The sequence below is a fragment of the Haliotis asinina genome, chromosome 9 (assembly GCF_037392515.1).
Source record: "Haliotis asinina isolate JCU_RB_2024 chromosome 9, JCU_Hal_asi_v2, whole genome shotgun sequence".
NCBI classification, from domain to species: domain Eukaryota; kingdom Metazoa; phylum Mollusca; class Gastropoda; order Lepetellida; family Haliotidae; genus Haliotis; species Haliotis asinina.
The window spans coordinates 50,038,098-50,059,740 of NC_090288.1; the positions used below are offsets into that span (position 1 = coordinate 50,038,098).

Sequence of the window (21,643 nt, forward strand, 5' to 3'; positions counted from 1 at the left end):
AACAGATTTTATTATATCTTGAAATTTGCAGTAAAAAATACTGTTTCTGAGAAATGCAGGTCTTTACCCACTGAAGTTGTACTTTATTGCCATGGAGAGCTAACAGAAAGACTTTCACCTGTGATTTCGAGGCTGGTTTGACGTAAATGGCAAAGAACACTTCTCCAGGGGTAGATACATACTGATTAAAAGAACAAGGTCAGAATAAGCGGCTTTAGTATCACCAGGTACACAACTTGCTTCACATTATTTATTCATACTTGGATTAAAGATAAGGGGACCATTGAAGTGAAAGCGAATGTTTCATGGGGTCTGGGTAGAAAGCCTGTCGTCGCCTGAGAACCAGAGTGTTCTATCTCCACTTTTGGTGAAAATTGAGTTAGGATGTCTCGGATAAATATTGGGGCATATTCTATCTCCAAATAAATTTTCATGGCCGTATGTGCCTTAGAAAGTGTTTCTTCAACAAATAACACAGGTTCTATCTCCAGAAATAAAACAGTTATTCAGTTCCAGAGTGTTCTATGTCATTAACTAATTAAAAGGCTCCATTTCATCACGTGACATGGAGATAGGACACTCTGGACCTAAGACCTTTTCTAGACACAATGAAATGGTGAGTAACATTTTGACACTGTTTTCTTAAAACATTAAATATTAAGTAAAGAAAATGCTGCATAAGTGATAATTAACATTAAGGATGCTTTTTAACTTTTCATAATTATTATTATCAAGATAAGATTTTCAGAAATACCCCATTAACTTTTGAAATGGAGATAGAACACTCTGGTTCTAAATAAATGAAGTGCTCTTCTTACTGTGTACCAGGGACATAGAACATTTAAAAAAAATACATTCATATCTTTTGCAGTTCTGTAGTAATGTTGACAAATGCTGACGAAACTATCGGAAGAGATCATTATTCAAATTTGAAGTTTTATTCAAACACAAGATTTACTTTTGAATGTGTGTATGGTGTGCAAATACCTTAAGGAACTAACCAAGAACTCCTCACGGGTTTGGAAAGGTACTGAATTTCATGGTCTCAAAATGACATATACTCAGTTACAAGCTCTCCTTTCAAGGTCACGTTACTTTAGGTTTTTACAAATTCCGTTTACTAAAGTTGACTGCTCAAGATGGTTACCGTCTTGAAAAAGGATTCAAGGCTGGGGTCATTGCTACAGGGCGGGTTCCATGTGCTTCTGGGACCAAACTTGACGTCGAGTGGTGATCTCTGTGTGGTCGGAAGATCATGAAAATAGTGTGCACTTTTCATGTGTCGGAAAAGTGCCATAAGATCCATATATGACTGGCTTCTGTCACAGCTAGCGGGGGTGGGACTGAATGTAAGGCCCTTGTTAAGGATACTTAATAAATTTGCTGCTCACTAAGCTGGTAATCAGATAGATTGACTACAATATTCGGATAAGTTTCCATCAGAGCTTGACTTGAGTCTCTTTGGATTGCGTCATCCTTTTTCGTTCATTCGGCGGCGGGATGGTTGCCAGGGCGTGGTCTGGCGACACTTGTTTTGGCAACGGCAGGGGTTGCTTCGAGATCCTGAGCGGGATCGGCTGCATGACGTGCCTTGGATGAAGTTTTTCATGGCAAAGGCATCCTCTTGGTCACAGATCCGTTTAAGTTCTGTGAGTCGGATGTTGAGGCGAGCATGAGCGCTCATTTCCTCTCGGGTGATAACGGCAGAGATGGCTGACTGGATAATGTGGCGATGGTTCTCACCTAAATCCAACGGGAACTTGTTTTCAAGTTGTTTAATGCTCTCTTCCATAGATACCTGCTGTTGTTGTAACAGTTGGAGGTGGACGTTCATCAAGGTGGTAGAACATTGTTTGACAGCTTGGGCTCTGGCTTGGGCGAGTGTCTCCAGGAAGGTTGCCTGGAGGGATGGAAGTATAACCCGGTATGCCTCGGGTATAAGATTGGCTTGCGCGCAGGTTTCAAGAACCCAACCGGCTCATCCTATCCAGTGCATGACATAGATGTCCCTCGCCTGCCCAACCTAAAGAAGGCTTCTTCCTGGCGGCTGACAGCTTTATCAACTTTGCTACTACTAGGGTAATCCCCCTAGAGAGTGACCCCAAAGATGGTCAAACGGACCCATGTCTCAACAGCAATAACACAGAGAATATCCGGCCGATGTCGCACTGGTCCCAACCACAACACAACCTGCTTTCCCAGGTAACTACATATATCAAGGGACACAAGCCGTATCCCTTCTTATTATATCATGGTAACGTGCCTATCCCTCCACTACCTAATTGGTCGACCAATATCAACCCAACGCTTCTCATTACAGAGTCCGCCCTACTCACGCCACTAATCCGGCCACCCGTCAAATTCTTGACAACATTTTACAAGAATACAGATTGGAGATAGATCCATATGCCAACCATGAAGGCATCCTCTCCACGGCACTATTCATCAGTCTCACCACCCAGGGAGATGGACTGTGAAATTGCTTCGAGTGAGTGTAAACCAACACCATATGTACATGACTGTGGGACATGTCCTCATGCCACTCTAGCATTACGCATTCCCATGTAACCTCATCAGAATACGTCCCATATTCAATTGAATACAATTCTTATATACTACCAAATCTGTGTATGTCTTTTATTAGCACAGCCCCACATTCAAAATATGAATGATGGGGCACCAGGTCAGAATGGACAGCATTCTGTTTGTCAAAGCACAGCTTTTTGAGGTGATGTTCTCACCCTTTGGAAAGCCAGAGTTTGGCTGAGAGAAAAGTGTGTTAGCAAAATACATTGATCCCAGTGTAATACGTAGGATGTGTTTGGTATGCAATATAACCATTTGCTCCTGCCGGAAACCTGACATTGGCTGGGAGAAACATTTGTTTGTCAATCGTTATTATGAAATATTTGAAACAAGTGAAAGACATGGATCAAGGGACTCAAATTGGTGAGGGGCTATTTCCAGAGTGCTTTTGGTTGAGGGCCTTTTGTAGCAAGGGTCTTTGTCCTGTGGAGCTTTTGGCCTTGTTTCATGATATCAAATGATTTGAGAAGCCAATTGTGAGTGTATAAATCAAAATGTTGAGGTCTACCCATTGTACTGGTGACCATTAAGACAACCATTAAAGAATCTTGGTTACACTGGCCTTCAGTAACTCTTGCTAATGCTGAATTCACTAAGGAATTTTGTACATAACACTTACTTTTTACACACATTTTAGGTGTGGGACATCATCACATTCCCTAGCCATCAATCATGAACAGTTCCTTAAAGAATATAACATTATGACAGGACATAAACATTTGTCAGCAGAATACTGAGAAAGTGTGACATGTAACATTTGTCAGTGTGTTCTGGCCAGTGAAATATCCAACAGCCATGTGTGATATGACTGAAACCATGGCAGTTCCGTTCCACTTACATGGACAAGGTCAAGAATTGTCGCCATGCATGCTACTCAATGTTATCATTTGTTAAACAGATGCTGAACCTCAAACTAGTCTGTAAACGTGGCATAATACCATTGGGGTGAAGCTTCCCTCAACTGCTATCTAGTTCATCTTCAGTTGGGATAGTAACGGCCACATCCTTCACAATATGACTTACTTTCTTGTTTAGAGACTAGACAGTTTTAACTGTAGATGTTCAAATTTGCCTTCTCGTGATTGTACAGAATTTTCTTTTGATTGCCGAAGCAGATTTGAAGTATTTTATACAGCAATTTATGTAATGAGAAAATCATGCCAAGATGTCTTTTTGTGACATGCCTGCCCCCAATTCAAGTCTCACTTCACCCCCCAACCCCTCCCCCCACCCAACCACACACAAGCACCCCTCTAAGGACTGGTTTGACAGGACATGCAACTGTCTCACTGTTGTGGAATGACACCCTTTTTTATGAAACATTCTAGACATGCTAGATTTTGAGATCAGATAAAAAAAAGAAAAAAAGAGTTATCTCCCTTCCATCAATTTGCATTTTCAAAACATCGGTAATTTCAATACATCATACATGATCAAATGTTACTTGATATAAAGAATCACTACCATGGGGAACCAAATGAGTTCAGCATTTCCAGCAAGGTGCATAGAAATGTTACTCGCTTGTACATTGAAAACAGTAGGAGAGCGCTAAGCTAATCAGATTATGACATTTAAGTGTAATTGATAAGACTCAGGACCTGTGGTGAGTATCAAGTAACAAAATATGCTATCACACTACTTTTAGTCCATCAGCAATCTCTCTGGAAACTGTCCATACTTTAAATATAATCACACTTGATCCCAGCAAGAGAAATGAAGAAATCTTATGCAACACAGATGAACGTTACTTGAGAATTGATTATGTGTGCTCATAATGAAAGCCTCTGATAATACAACCATTGAATAGGAGCCATTTAAAAGCTTTATATCAAAGTTCATGATTCAGTACTTGCTACAGATAGTCACATTAATGATCATTGGCAGTCATACACAGAAATGTATGTTCCCAGAGGAGACTGGATGATGTACGCAGTCAGTCTGAGGATGTAATTAAAATTACACATGAAAACAGGCAGTCATGACTCTTGCAGTCCTATTAGGAAGATAATGTTCCTGTGTCTATGAATGCACACATTGTCTTGACATTAATCAACCACACATTTCAAAAATGGACTTAATTTTACATTCGATATGGAGCTTGCAAAATGTTCATATATTATGATAATCACACACTGTTCATCTTAAACTATGGAAGCAGTGGGGTAGGCTATTGGTTAAAGCATTCATTTGTCATGACAAACCCATTTCTCATATCCCCTGTTGATGAACTTTCTATTTTTTTCATATTGCTAAAAGCAATGTAACACCACACTCAAACTTTAACACCATGAATCTGCAGTGAGAAGTAATTAATCTTTAATTTAATATTAAAATGTGAGGTAAGACTGGATTATATCATATCAGTATTGTCTTGATCTGAAATTTGACTTATTATATAAATGTATTCCTATATATATGTTTTTCACCATTTTCTGAGAGACACTGTGTACCAATAGCTTTGGTAATGGGAGCTGTGCTTAAGTTTACACGTGTGAGAGGGGTAAACAAAGAACATGATCTAGACTACCAGTTGTCAGACTTCCATTTAGTGTAATATGTGGTGGCAAGGTGGGTTAGACGGCTAACCTGCTGGTGATTGGATGCCACAGTCTGAGAATGTGTGATCAAATCCCGGATGGCACTCAACACTAACAGCAACAGAATCTGTGACAGAGCAATCCGAAATGTAACATGTTGCATCCAAGTTATAGCTGGACACTTGATACCAACTAACCATGTGTTATCTTTGTCTCCCAGCTGTTGTTAGCCTGACACCTATCACATACACGTTTGTCACACTTCGTATTGATCATTTCCTGCTGAACACATCTGTCATCTTGATTGAGTGGCATTTTAGTACAAGTTTTAAGTACAATATTGACAAACATTATAGATGACATCAAATATATTGTTTTTGTATCTTATTTTGCATGCAATTGACAATCTGTTACTGTGTCTATATTTCACTTATTGACCTTCTGCTAAGGTTTCAAAAGCGTTGCATTTTCCTTTCAACTAATCCATTATAACATGAAAGGTATTTGTGATAAAAATATCAACTATGTATGTACACACTTTCCTTTAACATAACACCTACTCTAACAGACACACAATAGTTTGACTATCCACTAAAATTCATCAAAGGGATTTGTAAACACAAAACAGATTTACTTATGGCTGATGTTATACATTATCAAGACAGACAACATGTGACATTTTTTCAGCCATTTAGCCAAAGTAACTATATCTTTTATAGCATTATAATACAACAAATATCTTCATATTAATCTAAATGTACCATGCACACACGTGTTTGTATTTTTCATACAAACAAAAACACATATGAAACTACAAAAATATTAGCATGGCTACTAATACCACTTTTTAGATGGTACACTTTTACAAAATGTTAAAAGCTGCAATATGCTGAAACACGTTAATCACATTGTTGTTTGTTTCATAGGAGACCTGTTATATGAGACACATTTTACAGAGATATATAGGACGTAAATTCCTGCGTCCTATGCGCAAAAAATTGACAACAGACACAACAAATTGGACTCCCACGTCCAGAGGGACGCAGAAAAAGTCCAAATACTTTTTTTTTAATATGCTGACCAAGCAGCAATAAGTTATCACTGAGTCTGCTATTAGCCAAGTTATGATATTATTTACAGTGTAATTACTGTGTAAGGTCACCCAGCCAAAGACTGTCCAAGCTCAACTGTGCTTAACTTCACCTGATTTGTGAACTCTACGCACAGGTCCATCTACCACCACAATATTCCAGCAATATCAATATGCCAGCAATATCAATATGCCAGCAATATCATGGCAGGGGATACCAGGAATGGGCTTCATATGTTGAACCCGTGCAGGAATCAAACCAGGGTCATCAGCATGACGAGCCAACCCTTTAACGACTATAGGCTACCCCATCAGAGTCCCAGGATTTGGGGGAAAAGTATTTTGAGATTTATGTACAGATGAGAAATTACATTGTATCTCTTTAGCAAATTTTTAGAGCAACATATGTGTAATTGTGTGACAAAGTAGGTGAATAAAATTTGAAATTTGAGTTTGACTGGACACAATAGTTTACCATGACCATATAAAGGATGGTAATGTTCTAGTCATTGTTTAATATGCTGATAATTTAATTACCATGTGTATTGTCTCATAAGCAGAGCCAGAAATTACTGCTGAATCAGCTGTACTCGTTTCCTTCTTAGTGGTGCAGTTGAAAGTAACCCATTAAAATAACTTCATGCATTTCACACATGTTGACATGACATTGCATATGACTTTCAAATACTCAAAGTATGGCACTTATGATAAATGCACCCTTTCTATGTCAACTAAAGTTCATTTCAAGGCATCCAGGCATAGCAGGAATGTGACCATGGTTGTGGTAAATAATGCTGAGTTGCTCTACTGCTGACAACTTCACATGATGGTGAGGCACCCTAATCTAAGGTTGTTGGGTAGCCTGTTAAAGCGTCCACTCATCATGCTGACGACCAAGGTTCGATTCTTCAAATGTGTACAATGTATGAAGAACATCTCTGGTGTTCCCGTGATGGTTCTGGAATATTGCTAAAGGTGGTGTAATATCACACTCACAAATGCACGCACGCATGCACTCAACGTAATGTTAACGATATTGGATGAAATTTTGAATGGAATTTTGGAAAGTTCCAAAGCATAAGTCCAGGTATATATTGAACATGTTTAATAACAACATAGTTTAATCACATGATTAAATGTACTTGTTTATATGTGGACATGTTATTTCTTATTTTACAAGCCCATGGATTGGGATAAACAGAACAGAACAATGACTAATGGGTGGGCATGATGCTCATGTTGTTGCTCACTGGATTGTCTGGTCCATACTTTGTTCAAATTATTTAGACAGCCGCCATATAAACATTCTCTCCCCACAGAGGTTACTTGTCATATCTTCCAACGAACCACTGTTCTAATACGGCCAATTTTCCCAGTTCTCATAAAATCGCCTAACACCAAAAAACAACACGAATTATCTCTCTTCTTTCTATCCAGTCAGAACTCATGCTACATCGACTTAGATCCAACTTGACTGATGCAAGTAAATGTGGGGCCACAAATATTCTTCCTCTCCGAGGGACTTTAATGGCTACCTTTTTAAGTTGTCAGCGAGGGTGATAGAGATGTCATTGATCCATTATTACATGACTGAGTTCTGTCTAGAAGAAACATTTACGCATGGCACTGGGGAAGAGGTCCTAGTTTTTCTGAACCATACAGAAATTCACGAAACCTTTCAAATGATCACTTTTGAAACAACGTCGCTGATTGCACAACTATGTCTGATTGCAGCCAATCACGAATCCTGACAACTCACACCATGAACAGGCCGTATTAGAACAGAGATTCATAGGGAGATATTACAAGAGATTGCCATGTAGCTGGAATATTGCTGAGTGTGGAGCAAAACACTAAACTCATCACTCACCAGTACAAACAGCCCCAACACACATGCAAACACAGACACATTGATTGTGATGATAAACCCAAGTTCATTCGTTTTCAACACATTCTCCAAACACTACACATCTATCTGATTTTTGTCTGAAAATTCTATAAATTCCTTTTTGTGGAAAAATTAGTTTTGGAATTTATTGTTACTTTTATTGGTCATAAGAGGTGAGGTAAAAGTTCTGTGTAACCATACATGAGCCATACCTAAATCCTTGATAGCAAGAACAGACGTCGGAGTTCATTTACTTAAGATACCCTTACAATTTGTTGATCTGTAAATTCCTCTGTCACGAGCTGGAATATTAGTGACACAGAAAATGAAAAGCAGTGATTGGGTTGTCACTTTTGAATTGAGTAATCTGTGAGGATTCATTGGATAAAATGAACATGCTCCTAAGATCTACTGTATACTTCAAATACTCAGTTAATGCTGTTGCAATTCTGTCACTGTTATTGTATTGTGTATCATGATCATGATAAGTGGGGCAGCTTGACTCCTGAGAGTTTCTAGGACTTCAGTCAGCTGTTCACCCAGCAGAAAATGGGTACCCGGTAGCAAAAGTTATGTGACAATAACCTTCTAGTACCTAAAAGACGTAACAATGTGCTGTGCTCTGATAGTTAGTACCATGAGCATACCCTGTATAGAGTTTGGCGCTATATGAATGGACACATTATTGTGATTATTAATAATATTGCTAAAAACAGCTTAAAACTAAACTCACTCACTTCTGTAATGCCATTACTAAATGTCATTTGGTCTGATGCTTCCAGTGATTAAAGGGGCAGTGGGGTAAATTTTCGCTTGGCAAGCCAAGATTCGGGTTCGATTCCCGACACAGGTACAGATCATGAAACCTATTCATACTGCATATTGGTATATTGCTAAAGGCCGTGTAAAACTAAACTCACACACACTGGGATGATCCCTCCCTGAGCTGGCCAGGTTATATGGAAGTATTGAAAATAACACTCACCAGAGATCCACACCCTCGTCATACTTCCTGGCTCCGTACAACAACTCCGGCGCTCTGTACCATCTGTAAACAAACAAACAATAAAAATAAGCATGTGCATCCAATCAGCATTGATATAGTCTTGGATATTTTATCTATTTCAATCTGAAAAGAGACTGTAAAGGAGAATTTTTTCAATGTCGACTGAATCAAATCATGCACTGCACCACCCTGTGAAAGGATCCAGTGCATTCAATCCATCAGGTGAACTTCCTAAGTCTATCCTTTTCCACAACATATTTCACAGATTTTAAATTACTATAAAGGCAACAGATCTTACCTGTCAGTATGTCAGCACATTAATTACAAATTTTTCTCATCACAACAATCGGACTGGTATCTGAACAAATCTTCTGTACAAGACAAAATTTTATGGATGTCAACTGCTTCTTCATTGTATATACAATATTTCTAGGATTTTATTTGTTCCTTGGTGAGGTAATTTGATAAAAAAAATCCCAGAAACATGTATACACTAAAAAAGAAGTTGACATCCATGATATTTTGTTCTATACTTGAATATCAACTTCTAAATGCCTCTCAAGAACCTCAAGGCTTCTTTACATTTCATCATGAAATCTTGTTTGTTCATTAAATTGTGATATAAGTGGATGGTTACTGTTCAGAAACACTCTGCAAGTCAGGCATCTAATCGCCATCACACAAAGTCTGCCATCTAACCCACTCAGCCACTGATGCTTCCACTAAATGGTAGTCAGACAACTTGTAGTCTTGATCACCTACTTTGTTTACCCATCTGACAAGAGGAAATTGGCATGGCTCCTATTGTCAAAGCTATGAACTCACAATGCCATGTAGAAAGTGTTCAAACAATACAGTGGAAGCTGTCTTAACTAGCACCCATTGTGACTGAAGAAATAATCCAGTCCAGACAATGTGCCGGATTGTAGAGCTTCTGATAAATGTACAAGCCACGGACAGGACTGAGATTTTACGCCAGTGTTGACTTACTGGATTTGACAGATGCCAGTTCTGACAGCTTCCACTGTATACATTACAGATTTGGTGACATTTTGTCAGTAAAATACACATTCTAATGCATTTTGGATTCAGTTGTATCCAGGATTTAAACCCAAGCTCTAAGAAGTGGGCTGATGAGCTGCAATCTAACTCGAAAATTAATTAACATATCATACTCAACGAAACGCTCATCAAAATCAAAACATCATACCAACTCTGTGAGGTGTTTGCATAACTTTTGTCTTACAAATAAGAAAGTTGTTTAACAAACTATCATTAAAATATTGACACTGTTCACTATTTGTTACGAGAGAGGAGTGCAAAAAAATGGACTGAGCCAGGTGTGCAAGAAAATGGACTGAGCCATGTGTGCAAGAAAGGATTATTGGAAACAGCACAGCACAGGTAAATGATTCTATAACTTTGTCAGCATTTATACATGTGCTTCTAGCCAACCTGGCTGTTCCTTTCTTTCAACAGACTATAATAATTAATGAATGTGTGGGTGAGTGAGTATAGTTTTACGCCACACTCAGCATTGTTCCAGCTATATGGTGGCAGTCTCTAAATAATTGAGTCTGGACCAGACAATCCAGTAATCAACATCATGAGCATCAATCTGTGCAATTCAGAAACGATGACACGTGTCAACCAAGTCAGCAAGCCTGACAACCCAATCCTGTTAGTCACCTCTTACGACAAGCATAGCAGCCTTTCATGGCAAGCATGGGTTGCTGAAGGCCTATTCTACCCCGGGACCTTCACAGGTCTATAATAACTAATAGTCCAAATGAAAATATCTGGAAAAAAAATAAAGAACAGACTAGGGTTCTGGGGATTGTTCACTTATCCAGACTTGCTTCTTTATAGCACAGAATTACCCTAGATCCATGGGCTTATCATTTAGTACAGCCTTGGAGTCAGTGAAGCTGTGAGACAGTGTAATCCTACATGTAACATATTACATATGGGACATGTAGAACCTACGCTAAATGCATCCACGAACACCTCGGTTTGTTTTGTTAAAATGACCAATTTATTTTTCATTTTTTTAAAATACAAAATGCATACATGACCTACTTTCCTCAACAAGTTTGAATTAGGAAAGATAAAAAGGTCTTTGTCAGAAAATATATGAGCTGTAAATCAATTTATGAAGTGAATTTCAAACAGTGTGTCATGGCAGGCAAAACGGGACATATATCATCATTTTGTAGTAAAAACTTGTTTTTCACATTTTCAGATGTGTAGTCAGTTGCAGTGATGTAAATTGAAGCATAAAGACATTTTACTATCAACAAAGGAACAAAGAGTTGCCCCTCTGCAAAGCAATTATTCTATTTGAATAATTGATGATATTATAAGTTATCACATTGTGTCGAGGGAAATACAGGGTTTTATCAGTCCCGAGCAAGGTTGTATTCCCCTAGATGAGGCCATGGAATACTTTTGTGGGTTCTGCAATAGAAGGCAAATGAAAGTTATTATAACTTTCACTAAACTGGTGCATAAATATTCCAGCATCACCAGCACTCTGATAATTCCATATATGTAAAACTGTGAAAGTATATAACAATTTTAGTACATGTTACCTAGTTCCTTTTCTAATCTTCATCGTCTAATCTTTTAAGTAAAAAGTAACATTGTGCAGGGTGGTTATCATGAACACCTGGTGTCGTTACTGATTTTCCAACTACACCAAACTCTACTTCTGTCGATATACAACTGACAGCACAATAAGAAAACACTTTTTAAAGTTAAATTGGATGTTTCATTTTTCATGAATATCAATGAGTCTCCTGAGCTCATCGATAATTGATGAGCCAAAAGAGATCAATTGATTTTTATTACGTAGACAAACAGTGAGTTAGTTGGCTTTCACATTGCTTTTAGCAATATTCCAGCAATATCACAGCAGAGGAAAACCAGAAATGGTTTGCATACATTCTATCCATGTGGGGAATTGAACCCGGGCCTCTGGCTTCATGAGCAAACACTTTAATCCCTAGGCCACCGCACTGCCCCAAATAGACCAAGAAATGACAATGGAAGATCTAACAGTACTTTACAAATTATGTTGCACGGCTTTAGAAAGAAAATGGGAAAAAACATCCTTTTCTATTCATATAATAAATTAGATGCTAGAACCACAATATTCCTTTCAACAGGCCTTATTAGTCTCATCTTCAAAACTCTGGTTTGAGTCTTGTGAAAAAGCAGATGTGTGGGACATTGTGTAATCAACCAACCACCTGAGACCATCAAAACAATATGAGCAGAATTTTATTCTCCTCTGGCACACAACTTATTGAAAGAACTATTTACATCCATCGACACGTATCAACAAAGAGGGATAGGTTTCGATAAGTCTGCTTATATTACATTACAAATTAATATTAGATCATTATGTCTACACAGCTGGACATATTCCCTCGGCGTCTACAGATTTCATTAAAAAACATTTAGTGATGTATGTTCGTGTGCTTCAATTGAGACTCGATCGAAAATACACCGTTTTACAAACATACTGGACAAATATGCCAGTAGAAATCAATCAAGAAATTCTCAGTGAGTGGGTCTACCAGTTATGTCACAGCTACTGGTAAACACATATAAGATGATCCACGACCTGACAAATGACCCCAATTTGCATACTTGGGAATGCCCCACAGAACAATCCACTTCAAACAAGAGGGAGACAGGTTGTCTGATTAATATCGAGAAGTTCATTTTCCCCGTGCGTTTCACGCATGAATTGTTTATAGCACACTCGATCTGGGAACAGGTACAATCCCAACGAATTGAATCAACATAATATACTGAGCAAATATGTTTAGGACCACTGATCCATTTCACGAAGCAAATGACATTTTCCTGGGTTTTTTTTAACAAAATTGTTGAATATCTAAAATGCCTGTCAATGCCCCAATCATCTATTTGTCTTCTTCTTTGTTTACAACATTCCGACCATTCTTTTTGCACCGATTGCAGACATCCTTTCATTTATGGCGACTCTAAAGAACTTTTTGTGAACTGCAAGTTTTGTGAAGCGACATAATTTTTCACCTTTGCCCAAATTAACTCAATCGGGTTTAGTTCTGCGTGGTATGGAGGGAGACGTAGTACATCATGACCATGTTGCTTCAACATCGTGTCTACTCTGTTGACAGGGCCCGACTTGTTGGATTTTGCAAGAAACAATAGTCCGGCTTTAAGCATTTTCTCATCAAATGAGACATTGTGCCTTTGTGCCTTTGTCATCTTTTCTGTTGGCGGTTGTCAGACATTTGTCCACTTGCTTGCTATGATATGGTGCATTATCCATAACGATGACAGAGTGCAGTGGAAGGTTTGGGATCAACTTTTCCTGGAGCCATTTGGAAAAATTATCCAAGTTCATCTCGTCACGATAGTCTGCTGATTTCAGTTTGGAATCAAAAACAAGCAAAGCGTTTGGAACAAAACCGTTGCATGAACCACAATAAGCCGAGGTCCGGTGCCAGACGGAGGTTGAACCCCATTTGTTACGACTTCACCCTCAAGTTGCCAACACTTTGGGACAATGTGGTGTACATGCAACCATGTTTCATCAATAAAGATGAGTGTTCGATTTTCTTCTCAGTATTTCTTTATTGCACGCAAGTATTGCAAACGCTTGGAAACAATGTCTTTACGTTCCATTAAAAGTTTACGGTTTGACTGCGTTTTTCGCCACCTAAACCCCATGTCTTTGAGATTTTTCTGAAAACTTTCCTTAGAACCCTTGTAGTTCAACTGGCACTTTGCCATATCATACATCGTATCCAGAGTGGATAGTTGTTTTTTTACACCATATAAACTTTGTACAAATTGACGGACTGCATACCGGTCGAAATCATCAAGTTTGCAACTGCAAGTTTTGGGTGTGCGCAACTTGGTGGGACTGATAAATGTAGGTCCACTCGCACTCCTACCACCTTCCGCTTTAAAGTTGCCGTTGAGAGTCCAGTAGCAAGGCTACTTTGTAAAAGAGAATCTGCTTTGGTTGCACAATTTTTAGTCCATATACATGATAACATTGTATGCTATCTCCCTTGCCTGAGAATGAACTATTTGCCCATGTTTTCCTAACTTGGACATTTTTTACTACAACTGAAATCTGTTTAACAGTATTGAGACAGGTGTAAAACAGTAGCGAGACAAGTGTTACACAGTAGCGAGACAGGTGTTAATCAGTAGCGGTGTTGATTTCATGTCACAGTTAGCATGTATTGCACATGCATAATCGTCACGCTACCAGTAGCAGCCAAGTGTACTCGCCCAATTCGTTGTACTGCCTCTCTTGTCACAAATGCGTTTAGTGCGCAGGATCATCTAATATGTGTCTAGCAGTAGTTATCTTAATTTGTGCCGAAAGTGCAAAATGATGAAGGCCTAGAAACCGTATCCGGTTTGAATTGGGATTCAAACTCATATATCATAGGATTGTGCTGTGCATAAGGGAGGCAACTCTTCACAGAGAAATGTGGTACCACTGGTGTTTTGCGATAATATGAAGTCAATATTGCACATGAGGTTGTTGAATATCTGTGGATATGTACTTTAGGGAAGGAAGGTACGCAAAGGCAAGACTTGTTTAAGGTGTATGTAAAAGTTAAGGCTGTTTTTACTGAAGCGTGCCTCTGTGGTATAGTGGTTAGAACATCCACCCACACAGTGGAAGGCTATGGGTTTGATCCCTAGCCATGTCATACCAAAAGATGTTAAAAGAGGATACTTGTTGGTCCCTGCTTAGCCCTCTGCATTAATGGGTACTACAAGGACAGGTGACAGCTTGGAGTCAGTATAATGTGTCAGTGTTCATGTTTACCTGCAGCATAGTAACTCAGTGAGATAAGCAGTATAAAACCAGCATAAGTCAGGGCTAGTGCACACAGCCTAGACATACACACGCATGTAGGTCATCATATAAGTGAAATATTATTAAGCATGACGTTAAAACCAATGACTGACTTATTTAGCTTGATTTATGAACCAATTTACTCTGAACAATTTCTATGCTAGAAAATGTATGAAATTCAAAGGCAGTAACTTTTCATACTGCCAACCAAAAATAAGTAAGATGTTTAAAAAAGAATAATTTTTTACATTTGAAGTATTATAATTTAAACCTCAGATGTATTTTGAAATACAACACAAGCCTGGGATTTTTTCAAGCTAAACGTTTAAAAAATATGGGAATGTCGACTTTCACAATTTGATAAGCTGTGTTCTGATTGGTCAGTCTCAAAGGTTACACGACCTCCTACTAGGGTTTGTTAGACTCAGAAGAGGAATGTAACGAAAAATACTGAGATCAAGTTTACTTAGACTGTTTGTTTATGATAATTATCTGTCACTTGCAGGTTGTAAGAAATAATTTGTGAATGAGTTAGGATGAAAGGAGTGCACTGGTTAACTTTAGAAAACAATATTCAGTGCAACAATTTGTCTAATTTGTCAAGAAAACCAAAATGTTCACGTCATTATTGCAACCTGCTGTCACCATTCACAATATTGCACCAACACAAGAGAAAAATCACAGGGAGGCATAAACAGCATCTAGACATTATTCCAGATGACTTAATATTCAATGAATTTAAGATATTAAGATATTCTCAGAAAACAGGAAATATGGCTGCATTAGAACAGGGGTAATATAAGGTAGGAAGATATGACAGGGGTAACCTCTGTGGGGAAGAGAATTGGTTGGAAATGATCTTCAGTAACCCATGCTTTTTGTATGGGTGATCAATGGGATCAGATGGTTAGCAGAGCTGTGGCCTCAGTGGTGAGGCAATTTACCGCAATACCTTTTCTATGAGGCGATATATCTTGAAATAATTGGCTAGCAACCTGCGAGATGATTATCACCAAGGTACAATGGTGGCAATATGACCCATATCCCAGTTTACCATTTCTACAAACAGAACAGATATGATAGATAAAATGACTGAAACATTATTTGCTATACAGCAGAACTTGAGTTACATTCACACATGCTTATAAAGCTGTTGATGTCAGAAAATTTCAAAATTTCATGCTTAAGAAAGTATAGTCAACCATATTCCATATGCCTTGATCTAATATTAACAAATTTGAAACTGAAGCTTTCCTTGGGAAGTTTCTACATCAATGCTTTCAGGTACATTAATGACATCACAATGGTAATGCCTCTGTCGCAATGGTCTTAGACCTTGCTTGACTCGTACAAAATTGATAAGAGTGTCATCATATTGTTGGCTGTTTCTATCAATTTATGTTTCTAGAGTAATGAACAGCTTTGTTATTCTTGAAACGTTCATAGCCCTACGAACATCTTAAGCCCATTCTTAACATATTGGCTACGATCAAACTTAAGAAATCTTAGGGCTACAATCAACTCTACTCCCTGTGTTATCATATCCATACATCCTAAAAGATATTAAATGATGGTACTTATTGTTACCCTGCCTGCTGCTTGGCAATATGGGAATGAAACAGTGCCTGATCAAGGCAGAGAAGTATGTTGCGTTTGACAGCGTTATCCATGGTGACTATGTGGACTAGCACTGTTAAGGAAGCAATCATCTAGGGTGCCATTTAGTAGTGTAATGATGCATCAAAGTGTGCTGGAAACAACCAACTGCTTGCAAGTGGATCACTAACTTTCAGCTGCTTGCAACTGCAGCAGCAATCGCCGGATGAGGTCGCTTCATCCTCAAACCAAAATACCAGCTTGTAGAAATTTGAATTTGACGTCTGAACAAGAATTGTTCAACTGGCTAATTGTCAAAGACAGCTTACATGCTAGCATCCTCAGATTCTTCCACAGTTTCAGTGTAGCTATCAACAATCATGAATTCATCACTTGTCATCGAAACTCTTCTAATATGTTCTGTATTATGGCTAGACGGGCAAAAGGTAATCGCTCCACCATTTTCGGAAGAGAGAGAAACACTTCGAGGTGTTGCAAGCCCAGAATAAGCGATACATTTGCCGACTGTAAGCAATTTACGGCTCGCAATCCACCCAATGATTCGTTGAATGATACAAAATGGTGTGTGTCCTTTAGTAACCAATAAAATACAGAATATACAGAGTTGGGTGTGTCCTGTAATGAACAGGCAGAGGGGAGTTCTTAATCATGTTAATCCTATTTCAGTTGGCATTAATCTTGTTGGTACATTTACTGTATGCTTGGGTTAGATCAAAACAAGCTTAATTTGATGTGTCAATTAAAGGCACTTGGCAGCCGGCCCGCTTACAATAGATGCGCTTACTCTGAGCCTTGTCTTAATGACCCTAATTTGAAGTGTTCGCACAATGATATACTGATGACATATTTACTTCAAAGCAGTTTATCAAACCGTCTAGACTAGCAACATATGTCATATTTGGGATTTCACTTTCTTAGTAAAGTACAAATTCTAGTACTCTTTTGGTTGAGTCCCATCATGGAATTGAACCCGCACCCTCAGAGTCAGGCACCTAATCGCCAGCACACAAAGTCAGCCATCTAGCCCGCTTAGCCACTATGACTTCCAAAAAATGAATGTCGGGCAACTGGTAGTCCATACTGCGTACTTTGTACCCCTCTGATAGGTGTAAATTGGCACGGCTCCCACGGCCGAAAGCTATGATTATATGATGCCATTTGAACTTTACTAAGAAAGTGAAATCCCAAATATGACATATGTTGTATTTCACCACTTTCTAAATGGCATCGTGTAATCACGTCTAGACTAGGTTTTGTCTTACTGACAGGTTTTGTCTAACAGTTGTGTCGTTATTGCCTCAGGCTAGGATTTATGTACAACCTTTTAACCTAGATGTAGTTGTAACATATAACTTTTGAATATGTCTGTGACATGCATTGTTGTTGCTTTAAACTGGGGTCTTTCTCTAAACTATTACTGATCATGATGAAACTAATATTCTGTATTTATACTTGTCTAACATCTGAACCCTAATATATTGCTTGTAGTGGTAGTAATGAATAGTAAATTATGATTCCAGGATAACTCTATCGATGGATTGCAATTGCTGGGTCTCCAATTGCAATTAAGCGACAGTGTTCCCAAATAGTGTCTGACCCTCAGACAAATCCGGCAGATATACTGACTGTCCTGTGGAAATCTGCCAGCAGCCTGCCTCACTGTCCGACTGTATTTTATTTTTTCAATGACTTATGACCAAAGTTCATGACATGTGACACTTGTTTGCTGTCTTTAAATTTTACGCTTGCTAACTGTTTCAATGCCAGTCATAAGAAATGTCAAATTTGAAATGTGTGTCTTACTGCTAAGTTGACCATACTTCCAGCCTTAGGATTATGGGAGCCTTACCACTAAGGTTACTGTAATTTCCAACTTTAACATAAAATAATGATAGTCTTACCACTATGGTGACTGTAACTTCTAACCTTAACAAAGAATTATTATGGTCTTAATGATAATAATAATGATGCATTTATAACATGCCTGCTTTCCGTCTTGCAGCTGCTCAAAAGAGCTGACACAAATCTCAAGCTGGAAGACTCGAGTTGCGAAGATGGACATTAGTGCTAAGGTGACTGTGACTCATAACCTGAGTGTAGAATTATGGTAGTGTTTAACGCTAAGGTGACCATGTTGGTTTCTTGTACACCTCTTAAAGTGAATACTATCAGTTCACATGAGCCATTCTCTCAATATACAGAGAGAACCTTTCAAGTCAACAGTGGGGCCCATTATTTCGCCCCACTCACAGGACAACTAAGAGAATAAAACTCCTGACAATTTTGGCTCCTTCCCATGAAATAATGTCTGCAGGTTTTGATTGGCTTTTGATTTTTAATCTCTTGAGTGATTTTGTTAAGTTAGAGGTAAGAGAAATGTAATAGACTTCACATCTGAAACACAGCTAAGGTGGCATGTAGGGTTTGTTAAAGATGTGCCCAATCTGATATCATTCATTGTTTGTTTTGCAGAAAATCTGCAGAAGTAAATATTGTCATAATGAATGAGTGAGTTAAAGGTTTCAGTCAAATCAGCAATATTCCTGCCATGTTGTGATGACAGAAATTCATAAATAATACTTCCATCTCCGCAGCAATGGTCAGATCAGACATCTCTTGACACTGGATGCTGCGTCTGCCTAGGTGAGAACATTGATTCTCTCACAACTTGACTATTGCAACAGCTTGTTGGTTGCAGCTTCACAAGAGTCCATCCAAAAACTGCAACAAATCCAGAACACAGCTCCCCGCATAGTTTCTCTCTGACCAAAACCCTGCCGCATCATTCCCGTCCTGATGTCTCTTCATTGGTTGCCTACTGCAGCTCGCGCTGACAACAAGATCCTTACACTTACTTATCAGTCCATTCATGGTATTGCACCTGTGTATCTTCGAGAACTCCTCTCCCCTTACATGCCACCAAGAACTCTCCATTCATCCTCAGCTAATCTGCTCTGTGTACCAAAGTGGAGCCTGAAATAATTTGGCTACAAGTCCTACCAGAACATGGCATCTGTCAAATGGAATTTTCTCCCTGAACTAGTAGTAGTAGTAGAAGTAGTAGTAGTAGTTTGGAAGATCTGTACAGGCAAGATGACATCCTCACCATCAGTCATATTCACAGCCTAAGTCATGTTTCCATGGAAACTACACACAAATAAAAATAATATCTTGACTTGTGTACAAAGTTTGGTTAAGCCATTATGAATAGTTTAGGAGATACGCTTCAGACAAAGTATTGCGGACAGATGGAAGGAACTTGTTTCTATATCCCCCAACTTCATTGTTGCAGGGGATAATTAGCTAATCTGTCACTACAAATTCACATCCATATCTGGCGAGGGAAGCCCTAGATTAATGAATTAACAGTTAATGAGTCTACACAGTACAAAAGAATAAAAATGAAACATACAGCTTCATGGATTCCAACTTCTTGTTTATTATGTTGCTCAGCGTAATAAACAAGAAGTTGTAATCCATGAAGCTGTATGTTTCAGTTTTGACTCACCAATTTCTAGAATGCCATTAAACAAGTACACAATATTAGTTGCAGCTAGCTACCATTCAGATATCGCGGGAATCGGATTATGTGAGTCGAGACTAACACAGCCTGACGGTAATCACAAGGGACAAAAAAATGAAGGATCTTCATCTCTCAGGCTGTAGTCATGAGTATACTGTGGAAGCTGTCTAAACTGGCACTTATTGGGACTGAAGAAATAATCCGCTTTAAAAATGTGACGGATTGTAGAGCTGATGACAAATGTACACCAATGTTGACAACTTGCCGGATTGGACAGATGCCAGCTTTGACAGCTTTCACTGTATTTAGAGTGGCCCGTACGACATCATCTTAAAATTACCTCTTCAAATCTGAACTGACAACCCAAGAAGGTGCAACCAAGTTGATTTAAGTTCATGTAATTTATTTATACCTACTTAGGAGTCCCAAGACTTTGCATGAGCTGTAATGACAGGTTTATAATCAGTGTCAGTGAAGTGAGGTGTCACAGATTTGTTGACAGTTACATTTGCCGCTTAAAATAATTAGACTCAATATGTTTAACTAATTGCCTGAAACATTTTGAATGCAGCACAACCTGGTCTTTCTAAAATCACCACCACCAGTGTCTAATGTAATATCGACAGACTAATAATTTCTAATTCAATGCATTGGCAAAGATTGGTACAAAATGTCTTCAGACATATACTCATTACAGTGACAAAAACGTCGTAGCACTAAAATGTGTGGAAATAATTATTTCAAAACTACTAAAAAAACTTCAGTCTACAAGTCCTAAAGTATTAATCTCTAGTTTCTCATGAGTCATTCTACTTGTCTGTTTTTTCCAAAGTTTGTAATAGAATATTTATCCCTCAAGGAGATTCTTTTCGCTGGAAGTAATTATCTTGGTGAAAATATCCAGTGAAAATGTTTTGCATGAATATTATTTCTGGACACTGTTTGTGGAATATATTCTCATGTAAGGCCAGACCAGTTATATTTCTTGTTTTGCAGATTTTTGACAGCAGCAGCTTTAGGCAGCAGGGCAAAAAGAAAAAAAATCCCTGGTCAATGCAATATTCCTTCTAAATCTTAAAAGTAATTTGCTTCTGGCAGTTTGTGAAGAGCATATACACGACAAAAAAAACAACAAAAAAACAATGAAAAACATTTTTTCTTGTAAGTTTACATTTTGGAAAAATAAAAACATACAGATTTATTTTTTCAAGCAGAGAAAATTAATTCATATATATTTTTTTTCTCATTCTTGAAAAAACACTTTCATCAAAAAACTATTTTACTCAGAGAGTTCAGCCCTCAGAAAAGGAAGATTATTCTGAAACCAGCATCAGAAACAACAATGGTCTGGCAATAAGACAGCTTGACCAGACAATCCAGTGTCATGACAGTGTGTTTTATTACTGCTTTAATTTTTACAGGTTACAATAACCTTGCAACATTTACAAATGATCAAAAAGCAATTTCAGATGCTGTCCCAATCAAAACCAGTTTCTAACATTATCAAGAAGAGAAAAA

The 21,643-nt window shown here is 38.3% G+C and overlaps 1 protein-coding gene across 2 annotated transcripts in view; it reads right to left on the reverse strand.

Moving 5' to 3' along the window:
• LOC137295619 (cyclin-dependent kinase 20-like) overlaps positions 1-21,643 on the reverse strand; it is a 47,523-nt gene that overhangs the window by 14,462 nt on the left and 11,418 nt on the right. For both annotated transcript variants that reach the window (XM_067827065.1, XM_067827066.1), the window contains exon 7: positions 9,087-9,149. In XM_067827065.1, coding sequence (XP_067683166.1) covers positions 9,087-9,149 — 63 coding nt within the window. The remainder of the gene's footprint in view (positions 1-9,086; positions 9,150-21,643) is intronic.